Source organism: Lampetra planeri, chromosome 51, assembly GCF_965212315.1.
Source record: "Lampetra planeri chromosome 51, kcLamPlan1.2.h2, whole genome shotgun sequence".
NCBI lineage: Eukaryota > Metazoa > Chordata > Hyperoartia > Petromyzontiformes > Petromyzontidae > Lampetra > Lampetra planeri.
In genome coordinates, this window is record NC_136157.1 from 5,738,451 (window position 1) to 5,764,639 (window position 26,189).

General features: G+C 51.7%; 2 protein-coding genes across 2 annotated transcripts; both read left to right on the forward strand.

The window, feature by feature from the left end:
* The first annotated feature begins 3,311 nt into the window (after nt 1–3,311).
* On the forward strand, nt 3,312–24,933 carry LOC144734409 (uncharacterized). Its single transcript, XM_078616580.1, has 2 exons — nt 3,312–3,559; nt 23,126–24,933. The coding sequence occupies exon 2, from the start codon at nt 23,171–23,173 to the stop codon at nt 24,848–24,850; it is 1,680 nt and encodes a 559-aa protein (XP_078472706.1). The 5' UTR covers nt 3,312–3,559; nt 23,126–23,170; the 3' UTR covers nt 24,851–24,933.
* On the forward strand, nt 12,096–15,796 carry LOC144734410 (uncharacterized). The gene is given in 2 exon segments (XM_078616581.1): nt 12,096–13,199; nt 13,201–15,796. Coding segments are annotated over 2 exon segments (1,773 nt in total). The 5' UTR covers nt 12,096–12,254; the 3' UTR covers nt 14,029–15,796.
* Nucleotides 24,934–26,189: the final 1,256 nt, after the last annotated feature.

The window sequence follows — 26,189 nt, forward strand, 5'->3', positions numbered from 1 at the left end:
AAAATAATAAAAAGTAAAACATAATAAAATAGACAGACCTGTTCTTCACCGGAGGACGGCTGCTTGCGTTGTGGCCGAAACGTCGTGATAATTATTTTATTATGTTTTATTTTAATATGAATAATGTACACTTTTCACACCGATGGTTCTGCAGGATAGATGTTTCGTGAATTACTGAGCACCCTCAGCCTAGGTTCTGTACCACGTTGCGATCCAACATCCCTCGACGTTCGGAAAACCGGCGGCTATGAAATGTTTCTTCGACTAAAAACGCGAATTCGCACTTGCCGACTGAACTGCGTATGCTATTGTTGTTCGGTGGAGCGACCCATCCACGACATGTATGGAGTCATTCATAATAAAGGTTTTTTTTTTAAATACTTTATATTAAGTTCGCTTGCTTGCTTACGACCGTGCAAATCTTTTGGTCGTTTTTTAACCCACTTCCCGTGATCCAATCAAGCTGACATTTTTCACACAGACTCGTTGTGCGTGACAATTAATGTTCGTGAAATTCTTTTTCCTAAATTTTACACTTTTTAGGACAAAAATATATTTAATTACCAATTGCTTAATGCTGCCATGCAATCATCTGACCCATAGGTGGCAGCCATCTCAAGCCAGAGGACGAGAGGACTCTAGCCGCCACGCATATAAAGGATTTATAGTGAAAAACTTTGTTTTTACGGGTTATACTTGTTTTGGGGGTTAGATCGCGTGAGCATCAATGTGTCGTGATCCTCCACCACCCAACACGGCCGGTAAGGTTCGTCACGGAGACATCAGGCGCCAATTTAGTTACAACTTCAGCCCACCGGGGTGTTGTAGAGTAAATCCACATGAGCCTCACGTTGGAGGTGAGTGTTGTGTGTGTGTGTGTAGTGGGGAGCGGTAGTGTAGTAGCGGTGAGGGCGCTGCGATTCAAACCCGACCAACCAACACCGCTGACGATTATCTGAACTAGTGCTGGGCCTCCCCTAGGTCGGCTCAGCCTCGAATAGGAAGACAGGCCACCGGGCGTGGTGCTGGCCACCCATCCCCTCGTCTGCCACAGTGCTCATAGGTGCTGCTACTTGCAAAACAAATGCTTCAACAGTCTGTTAACATCTTGATTTTATCTAGATTTGAAGCTTTCGTGACTGAAGGAATCCATACTCTTTGGTTCTTTCGGTAAAGTCACGTAAGGGTATAAAATAAGTCTCTTAGGTTTTGTTCTGTAAAGTCACGTAGGAAAAAAAAATATAAACAAAATAATAAATTATGTTATTTCTAATAATAAATAATTTTATTTCTATTATTTTCGATAAAAAGAAAACATTTATTAATAAATTATTTTTCATATTTTATAAAAAAAAAAAAATTATTAATATTTTTTCTTTTATTTCTATAACAAAATATTTTATTTCTATAATAGAAAAAAAATATTTTATTTCTATAATGACTTTACCGAATCCTTGCAGTCACGAAAGCTTCAAATCTAGAAATAAAATAAGTCTCTTAAGACTTTACTTTGGGGGGTGGTCTGTGTAGCCCAAGTGTTGTAGTGATTTAGTCTGGGAAGAACCAACCCCCCTCTACCTATCTCCTTGTCTGTGGTGGACAATAACGCTGTGGTGGACACTAACGCAGTGGTGGACACTAACGCAGTGGTGGATGTGAGCAATGCCATGGGAGCGAAGGCCGCTCACGTGGCCACCACAGCTGACAACGGGGGGGGACTCTGGGATGGGTGCGAGGGGCTGGTGGGGTCACTGCCCCCCCGCCACCGTCGATTTAGTTTCCACAAAACTACGAGTTGCTTCCATTTGTTTTGTTGAACCGTGACGCGTTTCATGGCGCTGGCCGCATGGGCGGTTTAACCACACCGCTCCCCTACTCCTCACTACTCCCTCACTATCAAGTTCCCCTCCGTGATCCCTCACCACTCACCCCCCTCACCGCTCACCCCCCACCTCTCACCACCCCCCCCCTCACTACTCACCCCCCCCCTCACCGCTCACCTCACCGCTCAACCCCCCCCCCCACCGCTCACCCCCCCCCCTCACCGCTCACCCCCCCCCCCTCACCGCTCACCCCCCCCCTCACCGCTCACCCCCCCCCCTCACCACTCACCCCCCCCTCACCGCTCACCCTCCCCCTCACCGCTCACCCCCCCCCCTCACCACTCACCCCCCCCCTCACCGCTCACCCCCCCCCCTCACCGCTCACCCCCCCCCCCTCTCACCACTCATCTCCCCCCCACCGCTCACCCCCCCCCCTCACCGCTCACCCCCCACTTCTCACCACCCCCCCCCCTCACTACTCACCCCCCCCCCTCACCGCTCACCCCCCCCCCCTCACCGCTCACCCCCCCTCTCACCGCTCACCCCCCCCCCTCACCGCTCACCCCCCCCCCTCACCGCTCACCCCCCCCCCCCTCACCACTCACCCCCCCCCCTCACCGCTCACCCCCCCCCCTCGCCGCTCACCCCCCACCTCTCACCACCCCCCCCCCTCACTACTCACCACCCCCCCCCCTCACTACTCACCCCCCCCCCTCACCGCTCACCCCCCCTCACCGCTCACCCCCCCCCCCCTCACCGCTCACCCCCCCCCTCACCGCTCACCCCCCCCCCCTCACCGCTCACCCCCCCCCCCCTCACCGCTCACCCCCCCCCCTCACCGCTCACCCCCCCCCCTCACCGCTCACCCCCCCTCACCGCTCACCCCCCCCCCCTCACCGCTCACCCCCCCCCCCTCACCGCTCACCCCCCCCCCCTCACCGCTCACCCCCCCCCCTCACCGCTCACCCCCCCCCCTCACCGCTCACCCCCCCCCCTCACCGCTCACCCCCCCTCACCGCTCACCCCCCCCCCTCACCGCTCACCCCCCCCCCTCACCGCTCACCCCCCCCCCTCACCGCTCACCCCCCCCCCTCACCGCTCACCCCCCCCCTCACCGCTCACCCCCCCCCCTCACCGCTCACCCCCCCTCACCGCTCACCCCCCCCCCCTCACCGCTCACCCCCCCCCTCACCACTCACCCCCCCCTCACCACTCACCCCCCCCCCCTCACCGCTCACCCCCCCCCCCTCACCGCTCACCCCCCACCTCTCACCACCCCCCCCCCTCACCACTCATCTCCCCCTCACTTATTTTTTTCCCGCGTCAACAATCGATTCGGCTCACGGAATCGAATAGGAGTCGATACATCGATTCATCCCGGCCGCCCCTCCCCGTCACCCCCCCCCCAACCGCATCACGTGACGCGCGGGGGATGCGTGGCCGCGGAGGGATATAAACCCGCGCGCGCTCCGCTGTGCTCCGCCCTTCCCCCCCGCGCGCGCTCAGCTCCCTCCGCACACCGTCGCGTCTGCGCATGCGCGCATCTTGCAGCTAGTCCCTGCTCACCCCCCCCCCCCTCAAATTTTTTGTTTCTTCTAAGCGACGCTGCGTTGGCGATTAGCGCTGCGTTTTAATCAAACTCTCGTTATCGAAGGGCGGCGCAAGTAGTCCTAGAGGGGGTAAGGTAGAGAGGGGAGGGGGGGGGCATCGACTCGTCGGACAAGCCCGGCTCGCACGTGAGTTTACACGCGCGTTCAACCCGTGATTGTTGTGGTGGTCGTGGTGGTTGTTGTTGTTTGTTGTTGCGATGGGTGTTGTTATGGAAGCTGCTCGCGTCTTTGGCGGGGGGGCGGGGGGGCAGGGGGTCGATGTTGCTGCAGATATTTTAATTTTTGTGGGTCGCGATGCTAAAATATTCAGCACCGCGGCCTCGTCTGGAGAGGCCTGCACTGTACCGCGATCGCACTGTACACCAATCGCACTGTACCGCCAATGCACTGTACGCAAATCGCACTGTACCGCCAAGGCACCGTACGCAAATCGAACTACCGTGATTGCATTGCACACTGTACACCGATCGCACTGTACCGCGATTGCATCGCGCGCCAATCGCACTGTACCACGATCGCACTGTATACACGGCACTGTACCGCGATCGCACTGTAGACACGGCGCACTGTATCGCGATCGCACTGTACGTCGACCCCCTCTCTCCCCCCCTCTCCACTGTACCAGCACTGTACACCGACCCCCCATCCCCCCCCTCCCCTCTCCCCCCCTCCCCCCTCCCCCCTCCCCCTCGCGTCAGTGACGACGCGTGGCGACATTGAAAGTCGCCACGCGCACAGCGAATTTGGCCATCATCGATATCCGAGCAATAATCGCCCGCTGATCACCGCGTCGAACACAACCGTCACTCATCCTTGACGTGCTAATTGTACTGCACATTCACTACTAATTGAACTGCACATTCACTACTAATTGAACTGCACATTCACTACTAATTGAACTGCACATTCACTACTAATTGAACTGCACATTCACTACTAATTGAACTGCACATTCACTACTAATTGAACTGCACATTCACTACTAATTGTACTACACATTCACTACTAATTGAACTGCACATTCACTACTAATTGAACTGCACATTCACTACTAATTGAACTGCACATTCACTACTAATTGAACTGCACATTCACTACTAATTGTACTGCACATTCACTACTAATTGAACTGCACATTCACTACTAATTGAACTGCACATTCACTACTAATTGAACTGCACATTCACTACTAATTGTACTGCACATTCACTACTAATTGAACTGCACATTCACTACTAATTGAACTGCACATTCACTACTAATTGAACTGCACATTCACTACTAATTGTACTGCACATTCACTACTAATTGAACTGCACATTCACTACTAATTGTACTGCACATTCACTACTAATTGAACTGCACATTCACTACTAATTGTACTACACATTCACTACTAATTGAACTGCACATTCACTACTAATTGTACTGCACATTCACTACTAATTGTACTACACATTCACTACTAATTGTACTACACATTCACTACTAATTGAACTGCACATTCACTACTAATTGTACTGCACATTCACTACTAATTGAACTGCACATTCACTACTAATTGTACTACACATTCACTACTAATTGTACTGCACATTCACTACTAATTGAACTGCACATTCACTACTAATTGTACTGCACATTCACTACTAATTGAACTGCACATTCACTACTAATTGTACTGCACATTCACTACTAATTGTACTACACATTCACTACTAATTGTACTGCACATTCACTACTAATTGTACTGCACATTCACTACTAATTGTACTGCACATTCACTACTAATTGTACTGCACATTCACTACTAATTGAACTACACATTCACTACTAATTGTACTGCACATTCACTACTAATTGAACTGCACATTCACTACTAATTGTACTGCACATTCACTACTAATTGTACTGCACATTCACTACTAATTGTACTGCACATTCACTACTAATTGAACTGCACATTCACTACTAATTGTACTGCACATTCACTACTAATTGAACTGCACATTCACTACTAATTGTACTGCACATTCACTACTAATTGAACTGCACATTCACTACTAATTGTACTGCACATTCACTACTAATTGTGCTGCACATTCACTACTAATTGTACTGCACATTCACTACTAATTGTGCTGCACATTCACTACTAATTGTACTGCACATTCACTACTAATTGTGCTGCACATTCACTACTAATTGTACTGCACATTCACTACTAATTGTACTGCACATTCACTACTAATTGTACTGCACATTCACTACTAATTGTACTGCACATTCACTACTAATTGTGCTGCACATTCACTACTAATTGTACTGCACACTCACTACTAATTGTACTGCACACTCACTACTAATTGTACTGCACACTCACTACTAATTGTACTGCACATTCACTACTAATTGTACTGCACATTCACTACTAATTGTACTGCACACTCACTACTAATTGTACTACACATTCACTACTAATTGTACTGCACATTCACTACTAATTGTACTGCACATTCACTACTAATTGTACTACACACTCACTACTAATTGTACTGCACATTCACTACTAATTGTACTGCACACTCACTACTAATTGTACTGCACATTCACTACTAATTGTACTGCACATTCACTACTAATTGTACTGCACATTCACTACTAATTGTACTGCACATTCACTACTAATTGTACTGCACACTCACTACTAATTGTACTGCACACTCACTACTAATTGTACTGCACACTCACTACTAATTGTACTGCACATTCACTACTAATTGTACTGCACATTCACTACTAATTGTACTGCACACTCACTACTAATTGTACTGCACATTCACTACTAATTGTACTGCACACTCACTACTAATTGTACTGCACATTCACTACTAATTGTACTGCACATTCACTACTAATTGTACTGCACATTCACTACTAATTGTACTGCACATTCACTACTAATTGTGCTGCACATTCACTACTAATTGTACTGCACATTCACTACTAATTGTACTGCACATTCACTACTAATTGTACTGCACATTCACTACTAATTGTACTGCACATTCACTACTAATTGAACTGCACATTCACTACTAATTGTACTGCACACTCACTACTAATTGTACTACACATTCACTACTAATTGTACTGCACACTCACTACTAATTGTACTGCACACTCACTACTAATTGTACTGCACATTCACTACTAATTGAACTGCACATTCACTACTAATTGAACTACACATTCACTACTAATTGTACTGCACATTCACTACTAATTGTACTGCACACTCACTACTAATTGTACTGCACACTCACTACTAATTGTACTGCACATTCACTACTAATTGTACTGCACATTCACTACTAATTGTACTGCACATTCACTACTAATTGAACTGCACATTCACTACTAATTGTACTGCACATTCACTACTAATTGTACTGCACATTCACTACTAATTGAACTGCACATTCACTACTAATTGTACTGCACATTCACTACTAATTGAACTGCACATTCACTACTAATTGTACTGCACATTCACTACTAATTGAACTGCACATTCACTACTAATTGTACTGCACATTCACTACTAATTGAACTGCACATTCACTACTAATTGTACTGCACATTCACTACTAATTGAACTGCACATTCACTACTAATTGTACTGCACATTCACTACTAATTGTACTGCACATTCACTACTAATTGTACTGCACATTCACTACTAATTGTACTGCACATTCACTACTAATTGAACTGCACATTCACTACTAATTGTACTGCACATTCACTACTAATTGAACTGCACATTCACTACAAATTGTACTGCACATTCACTACTAATTGTACTGCACATTCACTACTAATTGAACTGCACATTCACTACTAATTGTACTGCACATTCACTACTAATTGTACTACACATTGACTACTAATTGTACTGCACATTCACTACTAATTGAACTGCACATTCACTACTAATTGTACTGCACATTCACTACTAATTGTACTGCACATTCACTACTAATTGTACTGCACATTCACTACTAATTGAACTGCACATTCACTACTAATTGTACTGCACATTCACTACTAATTGAACTGCACATTCACTACTAATTGTACTGCACATTCACTACTAATTGTACTACACATTGACTACTAATTGTACTGCACATTCACTACTAATTGTACTACACATTGACTACTAATTGTACTGCACATTCACTACTAATTGTGCTGCACATTCACTACTAATTGTACTGCACATTGACTACTAATTGTACTGCACATTCACTACTAATTGAACTACACATTCACTGCGGCGTATACTAATCGCTGCATTGACCGAACCTGCTATATACAAAGATAAAGATCCCCTATTTAGCCTTAACAGATTGTAGGGGCAAGTGCTGTTAGCGAGCACCTATGAAGGCCGGCACGGCACACGAGGGGGTGGGTGGCCAACACCACGCCCGGCCGCCTTTGTCTCCCTAGTGACGGTGTATATACCGCACCAGGTACTCATTTGAGGCTGAGTCGACCTAGGGGAGGCCCAGGACCGGTTCAGATAATCGTCACTGGTGTTGGTAGCCGTGAGCGGGAATCGAACCCGGGTCGCCGGGTTCATAGCGCAGCGTAGCGCTACTGCTACACTACCGCTCCCCACTACAAACACTCTCACACACAAACACTCGCACACGCACACAAACACTCGCACACAAACACTCACACACAAACACAAACACTCACACACAAACACACGCATACAAACACACACACAAACACACGCATACAAACACTCACACAAACACTCGCACACAAACACACGCACACAAACACTCGCACACAAACACTCACACACAAACACACGCATACAAACACACGCACACAAACACAAACACTCACTCACACAAACACAAACACTCACACACAAACACACACACACAAACACATGCACACAAACACTCACACACAAACACTCACACACAAACACACGCACACAAACACTCACACACGCACACAAACACTCACACACGCACACAAACTCACACACACAAACACTCACACACATAAACACTCACACACAAACACTCACACACAAACACTCACACACAAACACACAGACACACGCACAAACACACACCGACACTCTCACAAACACTCACACACGCACACAAACACTCTCACAAACACTCACACACGCACACAAACACTCACACACACAAACACTCACACACACAAACACTCACACACACATACACTTACACACACAAACACTCACACACACAAACACTCACACATACAAACACTCACACAAACTCACACACACAAACACTCATACACACACAAACTCACACACTCACACACAAACACTCACACACACACACAAACACTCATACACACACAAACTCACACACTCACACACAAACACTCACACACACAAACACTCATACACACACAAACTCACACACTCACACACAAACACTCACACACACACACACACAAACACTCATACACACACAAACTCACACACACACAAACACTCATACACACACAAACTCACACACTCACACACACAAAAACTCACACACTCCGTACTAGTCACACTGCACGTAGCGCACTGCCCATTGTCCCGACATCGTCCGCTGCGTTCGCCAGCCACCAACCTTACCTCAGCTGCTCTCCTGCCTGGCCTGACAGCCAAATGTGACCCCGTTGTGTGTTTGTTTTGTGTGTGCGTGGGCCGTGTGAGCGTCAAGACTATTGGGTAACATCAGCAGCGAGCACGTTAACACCGGCTCTGTAGAGCGACTCAGTCCAACACGAGTACCTGGTTCGGTGTGTAAAACATCATAATTTGGGAGATAAAGCCGTCTGGGTGTGGTGCGACTATTAATATTTACCATTCTTCATTTGCCCGGTAAGACCCACGGAGATATTTGGCAAATTTTTTCAACCAAGTGGCTTGTGGAAATTGATAGCAGCCAAATGCGATTAAACGCACGTTGATTCCAAATGGGGAGATAATAAAAAAAATCATAGAACCCGAGGAAAAATCCACGCGACCACGGGGAGAGAGAGAGACGCAAACCCCAAATATACAGCAGCAGGCATCAGGGTCCGGGATCGAACCCACGAACCTGCTGTATACCAGGCGAGGTAGTTAACATCTCCCCACCGTGGCTACTGACCACACCACCCCCTCGTGTGCCGTGTCAAGCATTAATCGGAGCCCTTGCTCCCCACCCAGCAGTCTTTGTCTAAACGTGTGGGGAACCTTTGTCTTGTCACGCTCCGTAGCGTGCTGTCAGTGCCTGGCCTTGGCTTCAGTGTCTGCTGCACGGACGCCTGAGCCGTCTAAATGTCACACGGTTTGCGGCCAATGCGAGTCGTATTTGATTATTTTTTTGGGTCAGATCTGCGTGGAGTACAATGCCAATATGAATGTGTGTGTGTCAGCAGAGCGGTAGTGCAGCGGTTAGCGCTACGCTACGCTACGGATCTGGTGACCCGAGTTCGATTCCCGCTCACGGCCAACACCGGTGACGATTATCTGAACCAGTCCTGGGCCTCCCCTAGGTCGACTCGGCCTCAAATGAGTACCTGCTGGGGTGTGTAAAAACATGGCCACTGGGGTGACAAAGGCCGGGCGTGGTGTTGGCCACCCACCCCTTCGTGTGCCGTGCCGGCCTTCATAGGTGTTACTCACTAACAGGATGTGCCCCAACACTCTGTTCAGGCTATACGGGGGATCTTTGTTAACATCGTGAGCATGTTCTTATTCATGGTTCTTACGGTAAAGTCACGTAGAAGGGAAATAAAAAAATAACAAAAAAAAAAAATTCTCACGACGTTTCGATTGCAACACAAGCAATCATCATCAGGTGTGATAACCACAGCAAGAACATTTTTTGAAAAAATGTACGATGCCACGAAACGCTCGTGTGAATTTTATTGTTTTATTTATAAAACTGTTTTTCACAGCTGTCATGTAGGGGCGGGTTAAGAACGTTAGGTAAACAAATCACCCAAACACCTACAAATATAACTAAAACCATCCCCATCCTACCAGGCAAAGGCCACTGAGGTATTAACTTAATTTTCAGAAGCGACCTGGCCACAAATGATAGATCAACGAAGCGGACGGTGGGAGGGTGAACAATGCACCATCATACAATTCGCACGATTCGCGAATGCTCTCTCCTCCAGTGTACGATTCCAACAGCATGTTGTTATCCTTTGGGTTTTAGCAGTAACGATACTCTGGCCTCACCAATCTCAGTGTCACTTAAGGTAAAACACGGTTTATCGGCTCTGGTGAGCTTTCTGGCTTTAACCTTGTCATCGGGTGGCTTGCCGTAAAACAATCGCATCGTGTTACATTTTCGATCTGCCGTTCACGAAAAAAAAAGACGTGAATTTTAAAAAACTTTTTTTAAACCGACTTTAGAAAAAAATCTGGTGCATCGTGGTGAAAAATCCATGCTAACGTTAATCGATGTCTCGGCAGAAGCGACGTTTCTCAACGGCTGTTTTGGCGTACACGAGGTGTCTCCTGCGATGATTTGTGCATCGTTGGCGCGTCCAGCGTTGCTTCCATGCCCACGTGTGCAGTGGAGGGGGTGGGGGTTGTTGGTCGTATTGCACCATCCGCAGAGTGAAACAGAAATTGGAAGCATTGAGGCACGGGTGCTCATCTGTTTTGGTTTACAGCCCTGAGCCAGCACTGGTGGATATTCCACGTTGCTATGGTGGGGGCAAAGTCAACCACTGTTGACTTTCTCCACAGAGTAGTACTCAATCGGCCCCCGGGAGTGACAATCGGTTGTCGACACCCAACCAAGGATTTGAACTCGCAACCTCCCGATAGCGGGAGACGCCTTGGGCGGTGTGCCGAGGTGCGTCGCCGTTCTCCCACAAACTTCTCCCGAAGCGGGGTCGCGTGGGCCGGGCACGCGCACACGACGGCATGTCGCTTCAGTGCCACGGGGGCCGAGCGTGAACGCGAGTGGCCCCCGTGCTTTGAAACAACATTTTTGAGCCGCTTGGGCAAAATTGCGTTGAAAAAGCAAAAGTGAGCAATGGTGGTTTTGGGTGGGGTTTGGGGCGGATTGTTCAGTCGCTGAGAGGAAACGAGGCACATCCGACAGCCGTCTGGTGAATGTTCCCGGCACCGTTTGCTTGAGAAGCAAGGCAGGCCCGGGACTGGTTTAATATCCTCGCTGATTCTCGTCGTTGGAACAATGCCCCCCCCCCCCCACGGCTCCTGTCGCTAAAATCTGCAGCTGCCGGGTCAGCTGGCCCACGGTGTTGTTGATGAGACAGAAGGTGGAAGGCCTGCCGACGTGTGTCAACACTCCGCTTCCCATTAATGACATTAATCCCCCTCGTCCCGCCGTTTATTTTTAACGCCCGAGAGACATCTTGTGCTCGGCCGTTTTTTTTTAGGTCTTGGGGACTGAGCGACAATTACGAGAGCGGCGTTTCCCGAGCACAGGCCGAGTCCGGCTACGTTTGGGAAAAGGCTCCGTCAAAAACGGGCGTCTTGAATCGTCGGCGTCGCGGTCTTTTTGGTTTCACGTCCGCCCCGTCTCGTTATGTCGTTTCGTTGCGGCTCCGAAGTCCCCTGACCCTTGTTGATCGGTCGGTCGTTCGTTGGTTGGTTCCGCGGGAACGCTTAAGAAATGTACGATGACGCGAAACAAAAAATTCGGCGCTCCGATGGTCACAAGCGGCGCACGTTTCCGAAGCCTTACTACGTTTTCAAAATAACCAAAAAATCCCCTCGTCCTCCTGGATCATGTCGTGCTGCAGCAAGACGCACCTCCGGCGTGGCCTCGCCGCTGAGAAGGAGACGGAAGGCAACGAGCGGAAAAGCTGTTTTGATACAAATGTTATTTATCCGAGCGCCACGCGCAGATTCTCCCTGACGATGATCTCTTCTCTATTGCTAGGGACCGTTAGCAAGCGCCGGAAAATGGCTGAGAATGCCGAGGATGACGTTAACTTGCTTAGTGCCAAGCAGCTCTCCACGCTGCTGCAAGAGCTGTGGGAGCTGCGTGAGCGCGGCTCCTTCTGCGACGTCGTGGTGGAGGTGCAGAGCCGCCGCTACCTGGCGCACAAGGCGGTGCTGAGCAGCACCAGCGGCTACTTCCGCAGCCTCTTCCTGGGCGCCCCCTGCAGCAGCATGGGCCCCTTCGTGGTGGACTTTGTCTCCATGGGAACGTTCGAGCAGGTGCTGGGCTACGTGTACCGCGGCGACGTGACGGTGAGCCGCGCCGACGTGCGCCCGCTGCGCCGCGCCGCCAGGAAGCTGGAGCTGCGCTGCCTGGTGGAGGCGTGCGAGCCGTACGTCGGCGGCGGCGACGACGACGAGGAGGAGGAGGACGACGAAGACGACGACCACCTCGCCTTCGACGGCGGCGATAACGCGGCCGAAGAGAACGGCGGGTCCAACGGGCGCGAGGACGACCCCTTCGACGTCGAGAACGACTTCTCGGCCGTCGCCGCGGCCGACGTGGCCCCGGCCGCGGACTGCGGCGGCTGGAACGGAGAGAAAGAAGATTGCGCGGACGAGGAGCGCGGCGACGCGGGCGACGCGGGCGGCCTGTTGGACGACTACGGCGGTCGCGCCGCCTCTCCCGCGCACGCCATCAAGAGCGAGCCCCAGTGCGACCCGCCCGCCGAGGGGCACGCGTGGCCCGTGAAGGCCGAAGAGCTCGGCGGCCGAGCCGACTGCCTCTACGCGGACGCCGGCGACGGGGCCGCGCCGCCCGGCGGCGAAGGCCTCGACGAGGAGGAGGACGGCGACGGCCGCTGGCGCCGCGTCCCGCCGCTCGGCCTCGAGCCGGAGCCGGCGGCGACACCGGCGCCGTCGTCGGCGAGCGTCTCGCCGGAGAAGTACTACCGGCACGCGGGGGGGGGGGGGCCCGCCCGAGCGGGTGCAGTGCGGCGCGTGCGGGGAGCCGATGGACGCCAGCGTGTCGCTGCTGCGCGAGCACTCGTGCACGCACCTTGACCTGGAGCGCCTCGAGTGCCGCCTGTGCGGGGCGCGCTTCGCCTACATCAGCGAGGCGGTGGAGCACGCGCTGGCGCACACGGGCGTGCCGGTGATGGCGTGCGCGCACTGCGGCCGCCGCTTCGTGTCGGAGCGGCTCATGGGCGTCCACGCCTCGGGGCGCTGCCGCAAGAACCGCGGCCCGCGGGGCGGCGGCGGCCGCTCGGCCCTGCCGCACCACCCGGCGGGGGCGTCGCCGGCGCTTGCCGACTGCGCCGAGCGACTGCCGTGCAAGGTGTGCGCCGAGCCGCTGGCGCAGAGCATGTCGGCGCTGCGCGAGCATGGGCGCCTGCACGTGGACGCGGAGCGTCACGCCTGCCGGGTGTGCGGCCTGCAGATGACGTCGAGCGGCAACCTCGTCAAGCACTCGCTGCTGCACATCGGCATCCTGCTGTTCTGCTGCGACTCCTGCAGCAAGAAATTCCTCTTCAAGAACCAGCTGGAGAGGCACCACAAGATCCGGTGCTGCGGCGGAGCGATGGGGGGGTTTGGCGGCACCGCCGCGGTGGGCGAGTGACGCCCCGGCGTACGCCGATTTACGCGTCGCCCACCCCGCTTCTGAATCGAAGACGTTGTTAGCCGTCGTTGCGGTTTGGGCTCGTGGCGTTGCAGGCGGTCGTGCGTATGAGCCTCGAGGGGACGGTCACGGTCGTTGGCCTGGCACGGAGAGTGGTGGCCAGGTGAGTGCAGGTTGAGGTGGCAAGTCGCTAACCGAAGAGGGACGTGGTCTAAAGATGGTTCAGTGACTGTTGGTAGAAAAAAAAAATTGGCATGGAAAATAAAAGTAACGTCTGAAACAAAGCAATGTTAAATGGAATACAGAATTGCATAAAATGTGTTTTATTTTATTATCACGGACTTACGCACGAATATATTCCATTGAGCAAGCAAAATAAACAACAACAACAACAGGAACATGAAAAGTGTGTTCGGGAAAATTAAAGGAAGAACTGACACAGAATGGCTTGACAACATCAGAGATTGATGCCAGAAAGATGTGGCCACGACTTGAGCATATTGTATTGGCACTACAAGACAGAGGAAAGTGGAAACACATCACGGCATGTGCAGTGGACACCATGGACCGTGATGATGATGGTGATGAAGAAACATAAAACGATAAACATCTGAACTCAAAAATGTGCGTTTGAGAATTTTAAGACATTTGTGTTTTGTTTTTTTACCCACGTAAAATATCGTTAAAGTTAGCTTCTTGTACGTTCCTGCCTGCCGAAAAGTGATTTCAAATGGTTGTGTTCCTGCTCGGTAATAAGGGGTTGAACGTTAAAAAGTCATTATAAGCCTGGTTATTTTTGTGTTTTGCAGTAGTCTGGGAATGTGACTGCAGTTTCGGATCAAAGCCTCTATATTCATTTACGGGGGTTACCTTGGCAGAATAAACCAAACGGATCGTTCAGTTGTGAGCTTTAGAGATTTCGGCGTGGTGGGGGGTTCGGCTTTTTGTAAAACAAAGATCCCGTGCGGCTTCACCGATGCAAATTGTCACAAACGGTGACCGGTGATTGAGAGCGTCTAATGAGCGACTTGCAAGCTGGACGGCCGGAGGGAGAGGTCCCCGTACGCACCCACCAGTTCGTGGGCTTTCCCAAACAAAAGAAAGACAGATGTACATCGCACCTACCTAGTTTTCGGTGTTTATTTTACCGTCATTTGTATTTGCGATAATAGAATTGGTGACTATTTATTTCGCTACCTTACGGGAGAGGGGGTGGGGGCGTCTCCGCTGCTGTGTTGCACTACCGTGTTGCACTGTCGGTCAGAGAAGGCCGGTGTTCAACAGGCGTGCATGTGTGCGCATGTGTGCACGTGTGTGCGCCGAACTGGAACAGTCCCATCAGTGAGCTCCTCTGGAAAGAAGAGCGGCGCTCATGATAACGAGTGTAGCACCTGGCGGTTAAAACTCTGCAAGTTGCCACAGCTGGAGTGCATCTGCCAGTCATCTCAGTCGGTCAACCCATGGCACACAGGTGTATTCTGTAACCTGGCAGCGGCGAGCCTTCGACACTTCACGCGATGGCCTAAAAGTGCACCTAGCCTGGCACGAGCGCCGTGATGTCACCGCCAATTAGTGGCGAATGGCGGTGGCTGCTGTTGCTGAGGCTGTGACTCCAGTCTTGACGCGATGATACTCTGTACCAGGTTTTCCACTGAACATTGGATACTTTGTAACGTAAAGGGTGGCGTTGCTTGTGTCCAGCCCTTTAGGATTTACTTGTCTCTACCCCTCAATTAAATAACACTGGTCAACAACAACAAAAAACTTTTTTTCTGGCCTGGACTTTTGCATCTGTTTTAGACTAATTTCAGGGTGCTGATTCTAAATATGATCTCAGATTTGCTCTATCACATCGATTTTTATGCAATCGGCATACCCCATTTTCATTGATTTTACCCGAAATTAACTCTGTCACTTATGATTGCAAGTTGGTGCGAGTCAGTGACTGCTTTAGTGTTAACATATGGCGCTGTATTTTTAGGATAGTGTGTTTATAATATAATTTTATGTAGATATCCACATTTATTTAATATTTTTCTTCTGCAGTTTTTATTGAAAATGCAATATTTGATATCTCAAAAACCTGATGTGATAGACAAAAACTGATGCCAGATTTGGAATCAGCACCCCAAAGTACCTTAGAACCGTTGGAATACCTTATGCCAGAAAAAGTGTGACCAGTGATATCTTCATTTTTGTTCTACTCTCCCTTACCATGCTGAGCTGTCCTCAACCACCCAGCACTGCAGCCTCCTACCACTCGCCTTGGCCTTTCGCATGGTGTGCCTATCTCCCCATCTCCGCCCCCCCCCCCCCCTCATCTTTGTACAGCTACTTGAGATGCGGTCACATTTTCGATGCTATGGGAATCCAAATTCTGATTTATATTGCACCGGTGCCGGACTCGACCAGACCGATCTCCCTGGGAATCTGCGTGGGCTGCGAGCGACCGTCTGCTGGAGCTCCGATGATGATGAAGCCTCCGTCAGCGCTTTTACACCTTCTGAGCGGGGGGTCTCTTCGTGGCTCTCGGGTCTGTGTGCGTCTGCGTGAGTCTATAGCTCTCTGTGTGTGAGAAGGTGCTGCCAGTGCTTTCCTGTTTCTCACTGGGCCTCTATTTTGAGTCATTGGTTACCTGCGTGAATTTGGGTTTCTGTGTGCACCTATAGGTTCCTGTGTGAATCTGTGGAGCTGCGCTTGAGTTTACCGGTCTCTTTCGGTCTCTGTTTAAGAAAGCGCCGACGGTGTAGCCATATATCGGTGCACTCCGGCTTTTCAACTATTCCATGGTGCGCTGCATGCATCGTCACTTTTCAGACTGGGAAAACCCAGGACGGAGTTTGTAGCTTCGTCAACCCGGAGCCAGGAGCCGCAGCTGTTCCCACGTTGTGACTGCCGCTCGCATAAACTGCTACCACTCGCAGGAATGAGATAAGCAGGGCGCGCATGTGCCAGCGTCCCTAGGGGAGCCATACAATCTGCGGCACAAGCCGCCGGTTAGCCGGCTGTTAGGAGGGAGGATTGGTGGGTCATGCAGAGATTATTGTGAGTGTGCGTTCTTGTGTGCGAGGTCCAACCCGGGGTCAGGGTGACGGGGTTGGGAGGTCAGGTTGACGGGGTCGGGGTGACGGTGAGGGGGCCGGGTGACTGGCCGGTGGTTGAGTGATGTCGGAATCGCTTGTTTTTGCAGCCATCATGCATCCACAACGCTTTTGTGATGCAAACATCGTGTTTTTCGCGCAACAGACTATTGCAAGCAATCCTCGTGTGTGTTCCGGGTAAGGAAAGGTATTGGGCGTTTGTTCTTTCAAGCTCTTGACACACACTACTGCGGGCGTCTTCACTTGAATCACGAGTGGCTCGCTCCACGAAGCGCCCTGCTCCGCCCTGAAGCGACCTCGCGCAGGGCGAACGACCGAGGTGGCGGCATTTTCAACAAAGATTCGCGCCCAGCAAAGCAGCATTGAGGATGAAAAATATCCGTCGAAGCAATCGGTGGACAGTTTACTGTGCGTGCCCTTGCGGTTGATGAATTTACTCGGAACAGGCAGCACTGTGGGCTGAGTTGATCCACTAGCAGTAAGCAAATACAAGCTGACCTCTCTGTACGTACGTATGTTGAACTTCTTTCGCACCGTACGTAGCCAACCGTTGCATAATCCGTAGGTGCAGAGGGGAGAAGAAGGGCAAACGTGTTTTAGTCACTCGGTCTATGCGCTTTCCAGACCACCGGCATTGAAGGCTGCTTGGACAAATACACGTGCTGTTTACAGAATCAGAATTTTATTTATATTGGAGGAATCCGATGAGCTATGAAGCTCTTTTTTACACATGTCCAGTTGGGGGGCTCGGGGTAAGAACGTTACAACAACAAACAGTACACAAATACAATAGGAGTGGCAAAGGTAAACAAATCATGCAAACACATACAGCGAGGGAAAAAAGTATTTGATCCCCTGCTGATTTTGTACGTTTTCCCACTGACAAAGAAATAATCAGTCTATAATCTTAATGGTAGGTTTATTTGAACAGTGATAGACAGAATAACAACAAAAATTCAGAAAAACGCATGTCAAAAATGTTATAAATTGATTTGCATTTTAATGAGGGAAATAAGTATTTGACCCCCTCTCAATCAGAAAGATTTCTGGCTCCCAGGTGTCTTTTATACAGGTAACGAGCTGAGATTAGGAGCACACTCTTAAAGGGAGTGCTCCTAATCTCAGCTTGTTACCTGTATAAAAGACACCTGTTCACAGAAGCAATCAATCAATCAGATTCCAAACTCTCCACCATGGCCAAGACCAAAGAGCTCTCCAAGGATGTCAGGGACAAGATTGTAGACCTACACAAGACTGGAATGGGCTACAAGACCATTGCCAAGCAGCTTGGTGAGAAGGTGACAACAGTTGGTGCGATTATTTGCAAATGGAAGAAACACAAAAGAACTGTCAATCTCCCTCGGCCTGGGGCTCCATGCAAGATCTCACCTCGTGGAGTTGCAATGATCATGAGAACGGTGAGGAATCAGCCCAGAACTACACGGGAGGATCTTGTCAATGATCTCAAGGCAGCTGGGACCATAGTCACCAAGAAAACAGTTGGTAACACACTACGCCGTGAAGGACTGAAATCCTTCAGCGCCCGCAAGGTCCCCCTGCTCAAGAAAGCACATATACATGTCCATCTGAAGTTTGCCAATGAACATCTCAATGATTCGGAGGACAACTGGGTGAAAGTGTTGTGGTCAGATGAGACCAAAATGGAGCTCTTTGGCATCAACTCAACTCGCCGTGTTTGGAGGAGGAGGAATGCTGCCTATGACCCCAAGAACACCATCCCCACCGTCAAACATGGAGGTGGAAACATTACGCTTTGGGGGTGTTTATCTGCTAAGGGGACAGGACAACTTCACCGCATCAAAGGGACGATGGACGGGGCCATATACCGTCAAATCTTGGGTGAGAACTCCTTCCCTCAGCCAGGGCATTGAAAATGGGTGGGTATTCCAACATGACAATGACCCAAAACACACGGCCAAAGCAACAAAGGAGTGGCTCAAGAAGAAGCACATTAAGGTCCTGGAGTGGCCTAGCCAGTCTCCAGACCTTAATCCCATAGAAAATCTGTGGAGGGAGCTGAAGGTTCAAGTTGCCAAACCATAGCCTCGAAACCTTAATGACTTGGAGAAGATCTGCAAAGAGGAGTGGGACAAAATCCCTCCTGAGATGTGTACAAACCTGGTGGCCAACTACAAGAAACGTCTGACCTCTGTGATTGCCAACAAGGGTTTTGCCACCAAGTACTAAGTCATGTTTTGCAGAGGGGTCAAATACTTATTTCGCTCATTAAAATGCAAATCAATTTATAACATTTTTGACATGCGTTTTTCTGGATTTTGTTGTTATTCTGTCTCTCACTGTTCAAATAAACCTACCATTAAAATTATAGACTGATCATTTCTTTGTCAGTGGGCAAACGTACAAAATCAGCAGGGGATCAAATACTTTTTTCCCTCACTGTACTAATAAAACTGAACCATCCCCATCCTACCAGGCAAAGCCCACTGAGGTATTAACTTGTTTTTCAGAAGCAACCTGGCTGGCTCGACAAAGTGACCCATCATTTGGACATTATAGCAGCCTACGTAATCTAAATAATCTACGTGGAGAGGCGGAGTGTAGTTGCGCATTGCGATTTGCTTTCAGCCGTGATGCTCCACACAATCCTCTCGTTTACGCCACTCGCTGTGGGTTTTCCAGTTCGCATCCAGGTCGGGGGGTCGACTCAACCCATCATCCTTCTGGGGTCGGTAAAGTCAACACACCGCTTTGTGTGGGGGATAGTCCTTTGGAGGGACTGACCCACGTCGTGGGAATTCCCTGCTGAGTTGAACACGTAGCAGTTGTAACACGTCGTAGTAGAGAGAACTTTGAAGTTGCTACAAACGCTGGTGCATCTTTGGGCCCTTTACATCAGTCTCATCCCAGACGGACGCCCGTATCAATAGCCCTCTGATCCTGTCGACCATCCCGATTTAGCACGGTTGGCTACGAATGGTGCGAAACAGGTTCAACATGCGTACATAAATCCTGCGACGATGGCACTTGGCGATGGAGTGTGGAGATTTTCCTCGAGCGGAATGAGATGGGACTGGGGTGACTTGCTTCTCCGATGCTTGGCCGTGTCCGGCAGGTGTAGTCGATGGGACAGAATGGTGGACAACCCACAATCCATGAGTCCAGACCAGAAACCGCACTTTAACTGGTTCAAATTTGCTGCTTGCGTTGTGGCCGAAACGTCGTGAGAATTATATTGTCTTATTATGTTTTATTTTTATTATTTTATTGGTTCAAATTTCCCAATGTGGTCAACACAACGACAGTGAATTGTGTGATAACCACTGGAAATGAGTGTGGTTATCAAGTTATTCTCTCCTATCCGCCGTATAAATAAATTGGCAGCATGAAAGTTTTGATACTTTAGGTGGATCCGAAACCTGATCTGGCCCATGGAATAATAGGCCAAACTAAGAAGTATTATTTGAACACGTACATTTATACGGCCAATAAGTATATTATATTACGATGCACAATTTTAAAAAATGTTGGTTCGGGCCATGCCGTGATCTGGTCAAATCTGTGTCGTGAAGCCCTCCACCACCCCGACAACCCAGCCAATTGAATTAATACTCTTATTTTATTTATATTATTACTTTTATTAATTTTAATTTCATTTTTTACCTACGTAACTTTACCGAAAAAAACCTATGAGTATGAATCCTTGCAGTCACGAAAGCTTCAAATCTAGAATCAATTGAATGAAATCGTCACACCGACGAGCGTTTTGATGCACCGATTACGATGACCATTTTGTGGCCAGTTGAAGAGAATTTCTCACAAAGCGTATGATTTGCATTTGGAACGCGACCTTACGTTCGTAAATACGCCTTGACGTTTCCCGTCCTCGATGTATCACATGACCGGGCCCTGTTCCAAACAACGCAACATCACCTCTGTGCGTCCGTGGCTGGCTTGAACAGTGATCCATTCATGCAGGGAAGTCTGTGTGCGCCAGTTCATTTGCCGGTGTACGATACGCGGTCGCGGGTGGAGGCGCACTTCACTCTGCCCAGAAGTTAATGTTTGTGAACTATTTACCGCGCAAAAATAAACAACCTTGTTTAGGAAATCGTAACTCAGAGGTGGCGTTTTTTTTGTCGCCCTGTTGGAATCTTCGGTAGCCCCCCCCCCCCCACCGTGCAAGCTCACGGCGTCGCCACAGCACAGGGCAAGGTCGCTCGGCATGGTGCGACGCGGTGCGAGACCCTGGGCTACAGAATAACAGTGGGGGCCCCGTGTTGTCCAGATGGGAGGGACCTGGTTCTTTCCCGCGTGTTTTTGAAGTTGAAAATGCGTGGCCTGCAAGAAGTTTAACGTGCAGACGAGGCAGTCTGTGGTGACGTGGGGTGTAGAACAGAGGTCGCAAACGGGTTTTGATTCCTTACCCGTTCCCGGCCGGGTACGGGTACCCGTTCCCTACCCGTACCCGTACCCTACCAGAAATGAGTGACAAACGGTGACTCACCAGTGACTCACGGCCTACCCGTACCCGTACCCAGCCGCACCAGGATCGCAAACGGCTACCCGTACCCGGCCGGGTACAGGTAGCCGGGTATCAGGTAGGGTACGGGTATCGGGTACCCGGTTGCGACCTCTGGTGTAGAATAGACGCAGTGCAGTCAAGCGACGTGTAGATTGGAGTGACAGCGTGTGTGGATTAGAGAGACGGTCTGTAATGACGCCGCATGTAGTCTAGAGACACAGTCCATGTTGATACAGCGCTACACTATACGCAACCTGACGCGGCACACAACGGCCTGCTCTTGAGAACGACGTCAAGGGCTCTTCAGCGTTCGATTTGAGCGGAGAAAGACGGCCCCCCTCCTGTGTGCGCACCACACGGCAGTGTTAATCGGGGGTGGCCGCTGGATTCGAACCGTGAAGCTCTGTGATGAACGGCGAACGGACCCACCCCCTGGGTCTTTGTCTCCGTCGCCGCTGCTGCCCACATCCTCGTGGAGTCCTGGGCCCACGACCTCTCGGCTTCAAGCGTTCGACCTTCACTCCTCATTTCGAATGACGTCAAGGGGGGGGGACCCATTACTTAATTATTTATAGAGGCGAGGCCACATTGTGCGTGTCACAGGAGGTTTTATTTTTTTATCAAGAGGGTGTTGCTACATTGGGTTGTTACTTTACGATGTTTTTCGGCCCCATCGCGGGTTCATGGGAGGTGTCAGCAGCTCGGGGGGGAGAGGTAGGTTACATTGTGGGGCAGGTGGGGGGGGAAGATGATGTTTTGTTTATGGAAAAATATATTTTAAGGATTTGTGCTTGCATTTCAATTATCATTGGCAGTACACGTGATCACCCTCACCGAGTCTCAAGGATCTGCCGATAACATTGATGTATGTTTTATTGGCGATGGGAGGAAACCGGAGAAAACCCGTGCAGAACAGAGGGAGAGAATACAAACTCCCGTTTCAAAGACAAAGATCCCCCACATAGCCTGAGCAGACTGTTGGGGCAAGTACTGCTAACGAGTAGCACCTACGAATGTCGGCATGCCAGCACCCATGACTTCAGCCCACCTCGTGGCGATGTTTCCACCGGGTACTCAGTTGAGGCTGGGTCTACCTAGGGGAAGCCCAGAACCGGTTCAGATGATTGTCAATGGTCAGCGGGAATCGAAATCTGTTCGCCGGGTTTGTAGCGCTATGCTCCAGAACCGAGGGTCCCCAGCGCACGCTTGGAGGGATTTCACTCAGCTCGTCATGCTCCGTCGACCATCGCCATCACACTGTTACGAGTGATGACCGATTTTACAAATCGCATCCGTGGAAAAAATGTTGCGAAACACTTTCCCCTTGTTCTTTCGGTAAAGTCACGTAGGTGACGTAGGTTACTTTACCAAAAGGGCGTCGGGGGAAGTGGGACGGAGCGAAAAAGGTGGAGCGCTTCTGATCATTTCCCAATCAAAATTTTTTCCCCTTTTGACGCTGCGGTCACTCCCCGGTTTCCCGCTGTGCCTGCAGAGACGCCACCGCGACCTTCCTCCCCCCCCCCCACCCCGTGCCGAGATGGAGGTGGGCGCCGCCGAGGAGATCTGCCTCTCCACCAACAAGCAGCTGTCGGACCTGCTGCAAGAGCTGTGCGAGCTGCGTGAGCGCGGCTCCTTCTGCGACGTCGTGGTGGAGGTGCAGAGCTGCCGCTACCTGGCGCACAAGGCGGTGCTGAGCAGCACCAGCGGCTACTTCCGCAGCCTCTTCCTGGGCGCGCCCTGCAGCAACATGGGCCCCTTCGTGGTGGACTGCGTTGGCGCCAACGCCTTCGAGCTCGCGCTCGACTTCGTCTACAAGGGCACGGTCACCGTGGGGAGCCTCGCCGACCTTGGCGAGCTCCACCGGAGCGCCCAGAAACTGGGCATCGTCGGCCTGGAGGAGGCCTGCTCGCCGTTCCTGCCCGTGCTGCCCGCGTGCCCAGAGGACGCTTCTCCGGCGGCGAACGCGGACGAGCTGAACATTGTGGAGGTGGCGCGTGTGAGCACAGTGTCGGTCTTCCAGTACGGCGGCGGCGGTGACGACGGTGACGACGGCGACGATGACGGAGACGACGGAGGAGGAGGGGGCAGCGTGCACGCCCCCCAGACCAAGTGCTCGCCGGCGCCGAGATTCGGTGCGGGCCTCGCCAGGGGGATTGGCGGCAGCGGGGCCTTCGTGGAGTGGCCGCTCGCCCGCGAGCCGTTCGGCGTCGCCGCCCGCGCTGGGGAACCCGCTCAGCCGCGCTTCGCCGCCGGCCAGGAGCGCCGGCCCCACGGTTTCCCGCGCGGCGCATTCAGGGGCGGGACCGGCGCGGCCTTTGGCGAGCTCGTTCCTGCCGCCGATTACCGGATCAAGGTGGAGTCCCCCGACGAGGAGCTGTACGAGGGGGCGGGCGACCCGCGCGACGGCCTCGGCTTCCCCAAGCAGGAGCTGGACTTGGCGGCCGCCGTCCTGGAGGAGGGAAAGCAGCCGCTCTCCTTCTTGCGGATGGCGGCGTCGCCCTCCCAGAGTCGCTTCGCGGCCGGCGGCGGCGTCCAGGACGACGAGGAGGAGGAGGACGAGGAGTACGACGATGACGACGCGGCGGCGGCAGCGGCGGCGGCGGAGGAGGCGGCGTGCGCAATCGTGCGGTGCCGTGCGTGCGGCGAGGCCGTCGAGGAGAGCGTCTCGGCGCTGCGCGAGCACTCGTGCGGCCACCTGGACATGGAGCGTCTCGCGTGCCGCGTCTGCGGCCTGCGCTTCGGCAACATCAGCGACGCGGTGGAGCACGCCCTGCTCCACACGGGCGTGGCGCTGCTCGCCTGCAAGCACTGCGGCCACAAGTTCCTGTCACCCGAGAAGCTGAGCGCCCACGCTCGCGGCCAGTGCAAGAAGCGCAAGTACAAGGGCATCGGCACGCGCCTGTCGAACGTGCGCCAGCTCAAGTGGCAGCGGCAGGCGGTGCCGGCGGAGCGCGCGACCTGCGGGGCGTGCGGGGCAGCGGTGGCCGGCTGCATGTCGGACCTGCGTGACCACGGCCTGGTGCACCTGGACGTGGAGAACCAGCGGTGCCGCCTGTGCGGCTACGTGTCGCTCTACAAGAGCAACCTGGTGAAGCACTCGCTCGTGCACATCGGCGTGTACCTGTACTCGTGCCCCACCTGCCGCAAGAGCTTCCTCTTCAAGTACGAGATGGATCGGCACGTCTGCCTCAAGGCCAAGATGGAGACGGTCACGTAAGGGGGGGGGGGGGGGAGCCCGCGGAGCCGCGCGTTGCCTCCGCCGCTTTGTTGCGCGCGTCGATGCAAACGGGCGGAAACCTGGTGGCGGTGGTGGTGGTGGCAGCGGTGGTGGTGGCGGCAGTGGTAATGATGGTGGTGGCGGTGGCGGTGGTGGTGGCGGCGGCGGTGGCGGCAGTGGTGATGATGGTGATGGTGGTGGTGGTGATGGTGGTGGTGGTGATGATGGGACGAGCTGAACCGGTAACAGGAGACGACTGCTTGGCCCAGCAGTCAGTTTTCTTGTCGCCACACCACCTGACGTGGGTTGAATTCCCTGCTGCTGCTGCTGCTGCTGCTGTTGTTCAAGTGTTCCGATAGGCCACAGCAGTGGAGGGGATGTTAAAGACCCTGTGGCATCGTCCACAAGAGTTGGCCCCTCGTGTGGCCAGTGTCCAAATCCCACAGCAAAATGAGTTGTGGGCGGCGCTAATTTACGCTGCTGGTCCTCTGCCAAGTGGTGAAATTTCACATTCCTATAACAAGGCCCCATTGTGAATGCAATAGTTTTTGACTTCCTCGCAACTCACTAGTTGATGATTATTTAACCTACCCCAGCGAGATGGTGATGATCACGACGGTGAAGAGGATGATGATGATAATTATGACGACGCTGTGGTTGAGTCGTCCCTGATTGGGACCCGAACTGATAACTGCACGATCACGAATCCGGTGCTCAATAAACTCGGCGATCTAATGCCCATCCGTCGCTAAATATGAATTCGTAAAAATAACAGCCGTCGTCTGGTACGATCGTACTGGTCTTCCTTTACCAAAGAGGCATCGCGTCTCAAGCGACTTACGTGCTGCTGTCGGTTGCGTTTTTTGATTTTTAGTAACGCGAACAGAAATGATCCCGCACGCTTCCCTTAAAGCACCATTGAGAATCGTACGCAACATATCAAAGAGCCGTGTACGTAGGCAGGCAGCGGTTGGAACTCCACGGTCGGGACATTGGCCACCAAACTCATTCCTTGCGTGTTTAAAACAAAAACAAACTCAATTATTAGTTTCCGTGACGAGCTCGAGCGATCTTCAACGGTGCGTGATGGAAGCATCGGAAACGATCGGAGCTGGAGACGCCAGAGAACCACCCGGGCGGGGGGGGCACCCTCTCTTGAATGTCGCTGCGGTGCTCATCGCCAAAGCCACGATAGGCTCATAGAGGCGTACGATGCCTGCTGCCACGCGTACGTGTACGATCGTGTACGATCATGAAATCCCGCAGGGCCACGGAACGTTACGTAGAGAAGGTTCGTTGTCTACGTGACAAAAATCAGGCAAAGTGTTTTCTGTGCCCC

Coding starts and splice junctions, on each gene's coding strand:
- LOC144734409 (XM_078616580.1), top strand. CDS start 23,171: ATGGAGGTGGGCGCCGCCGAGGAGATCTGCCTCTCCACCAACAAGCAG.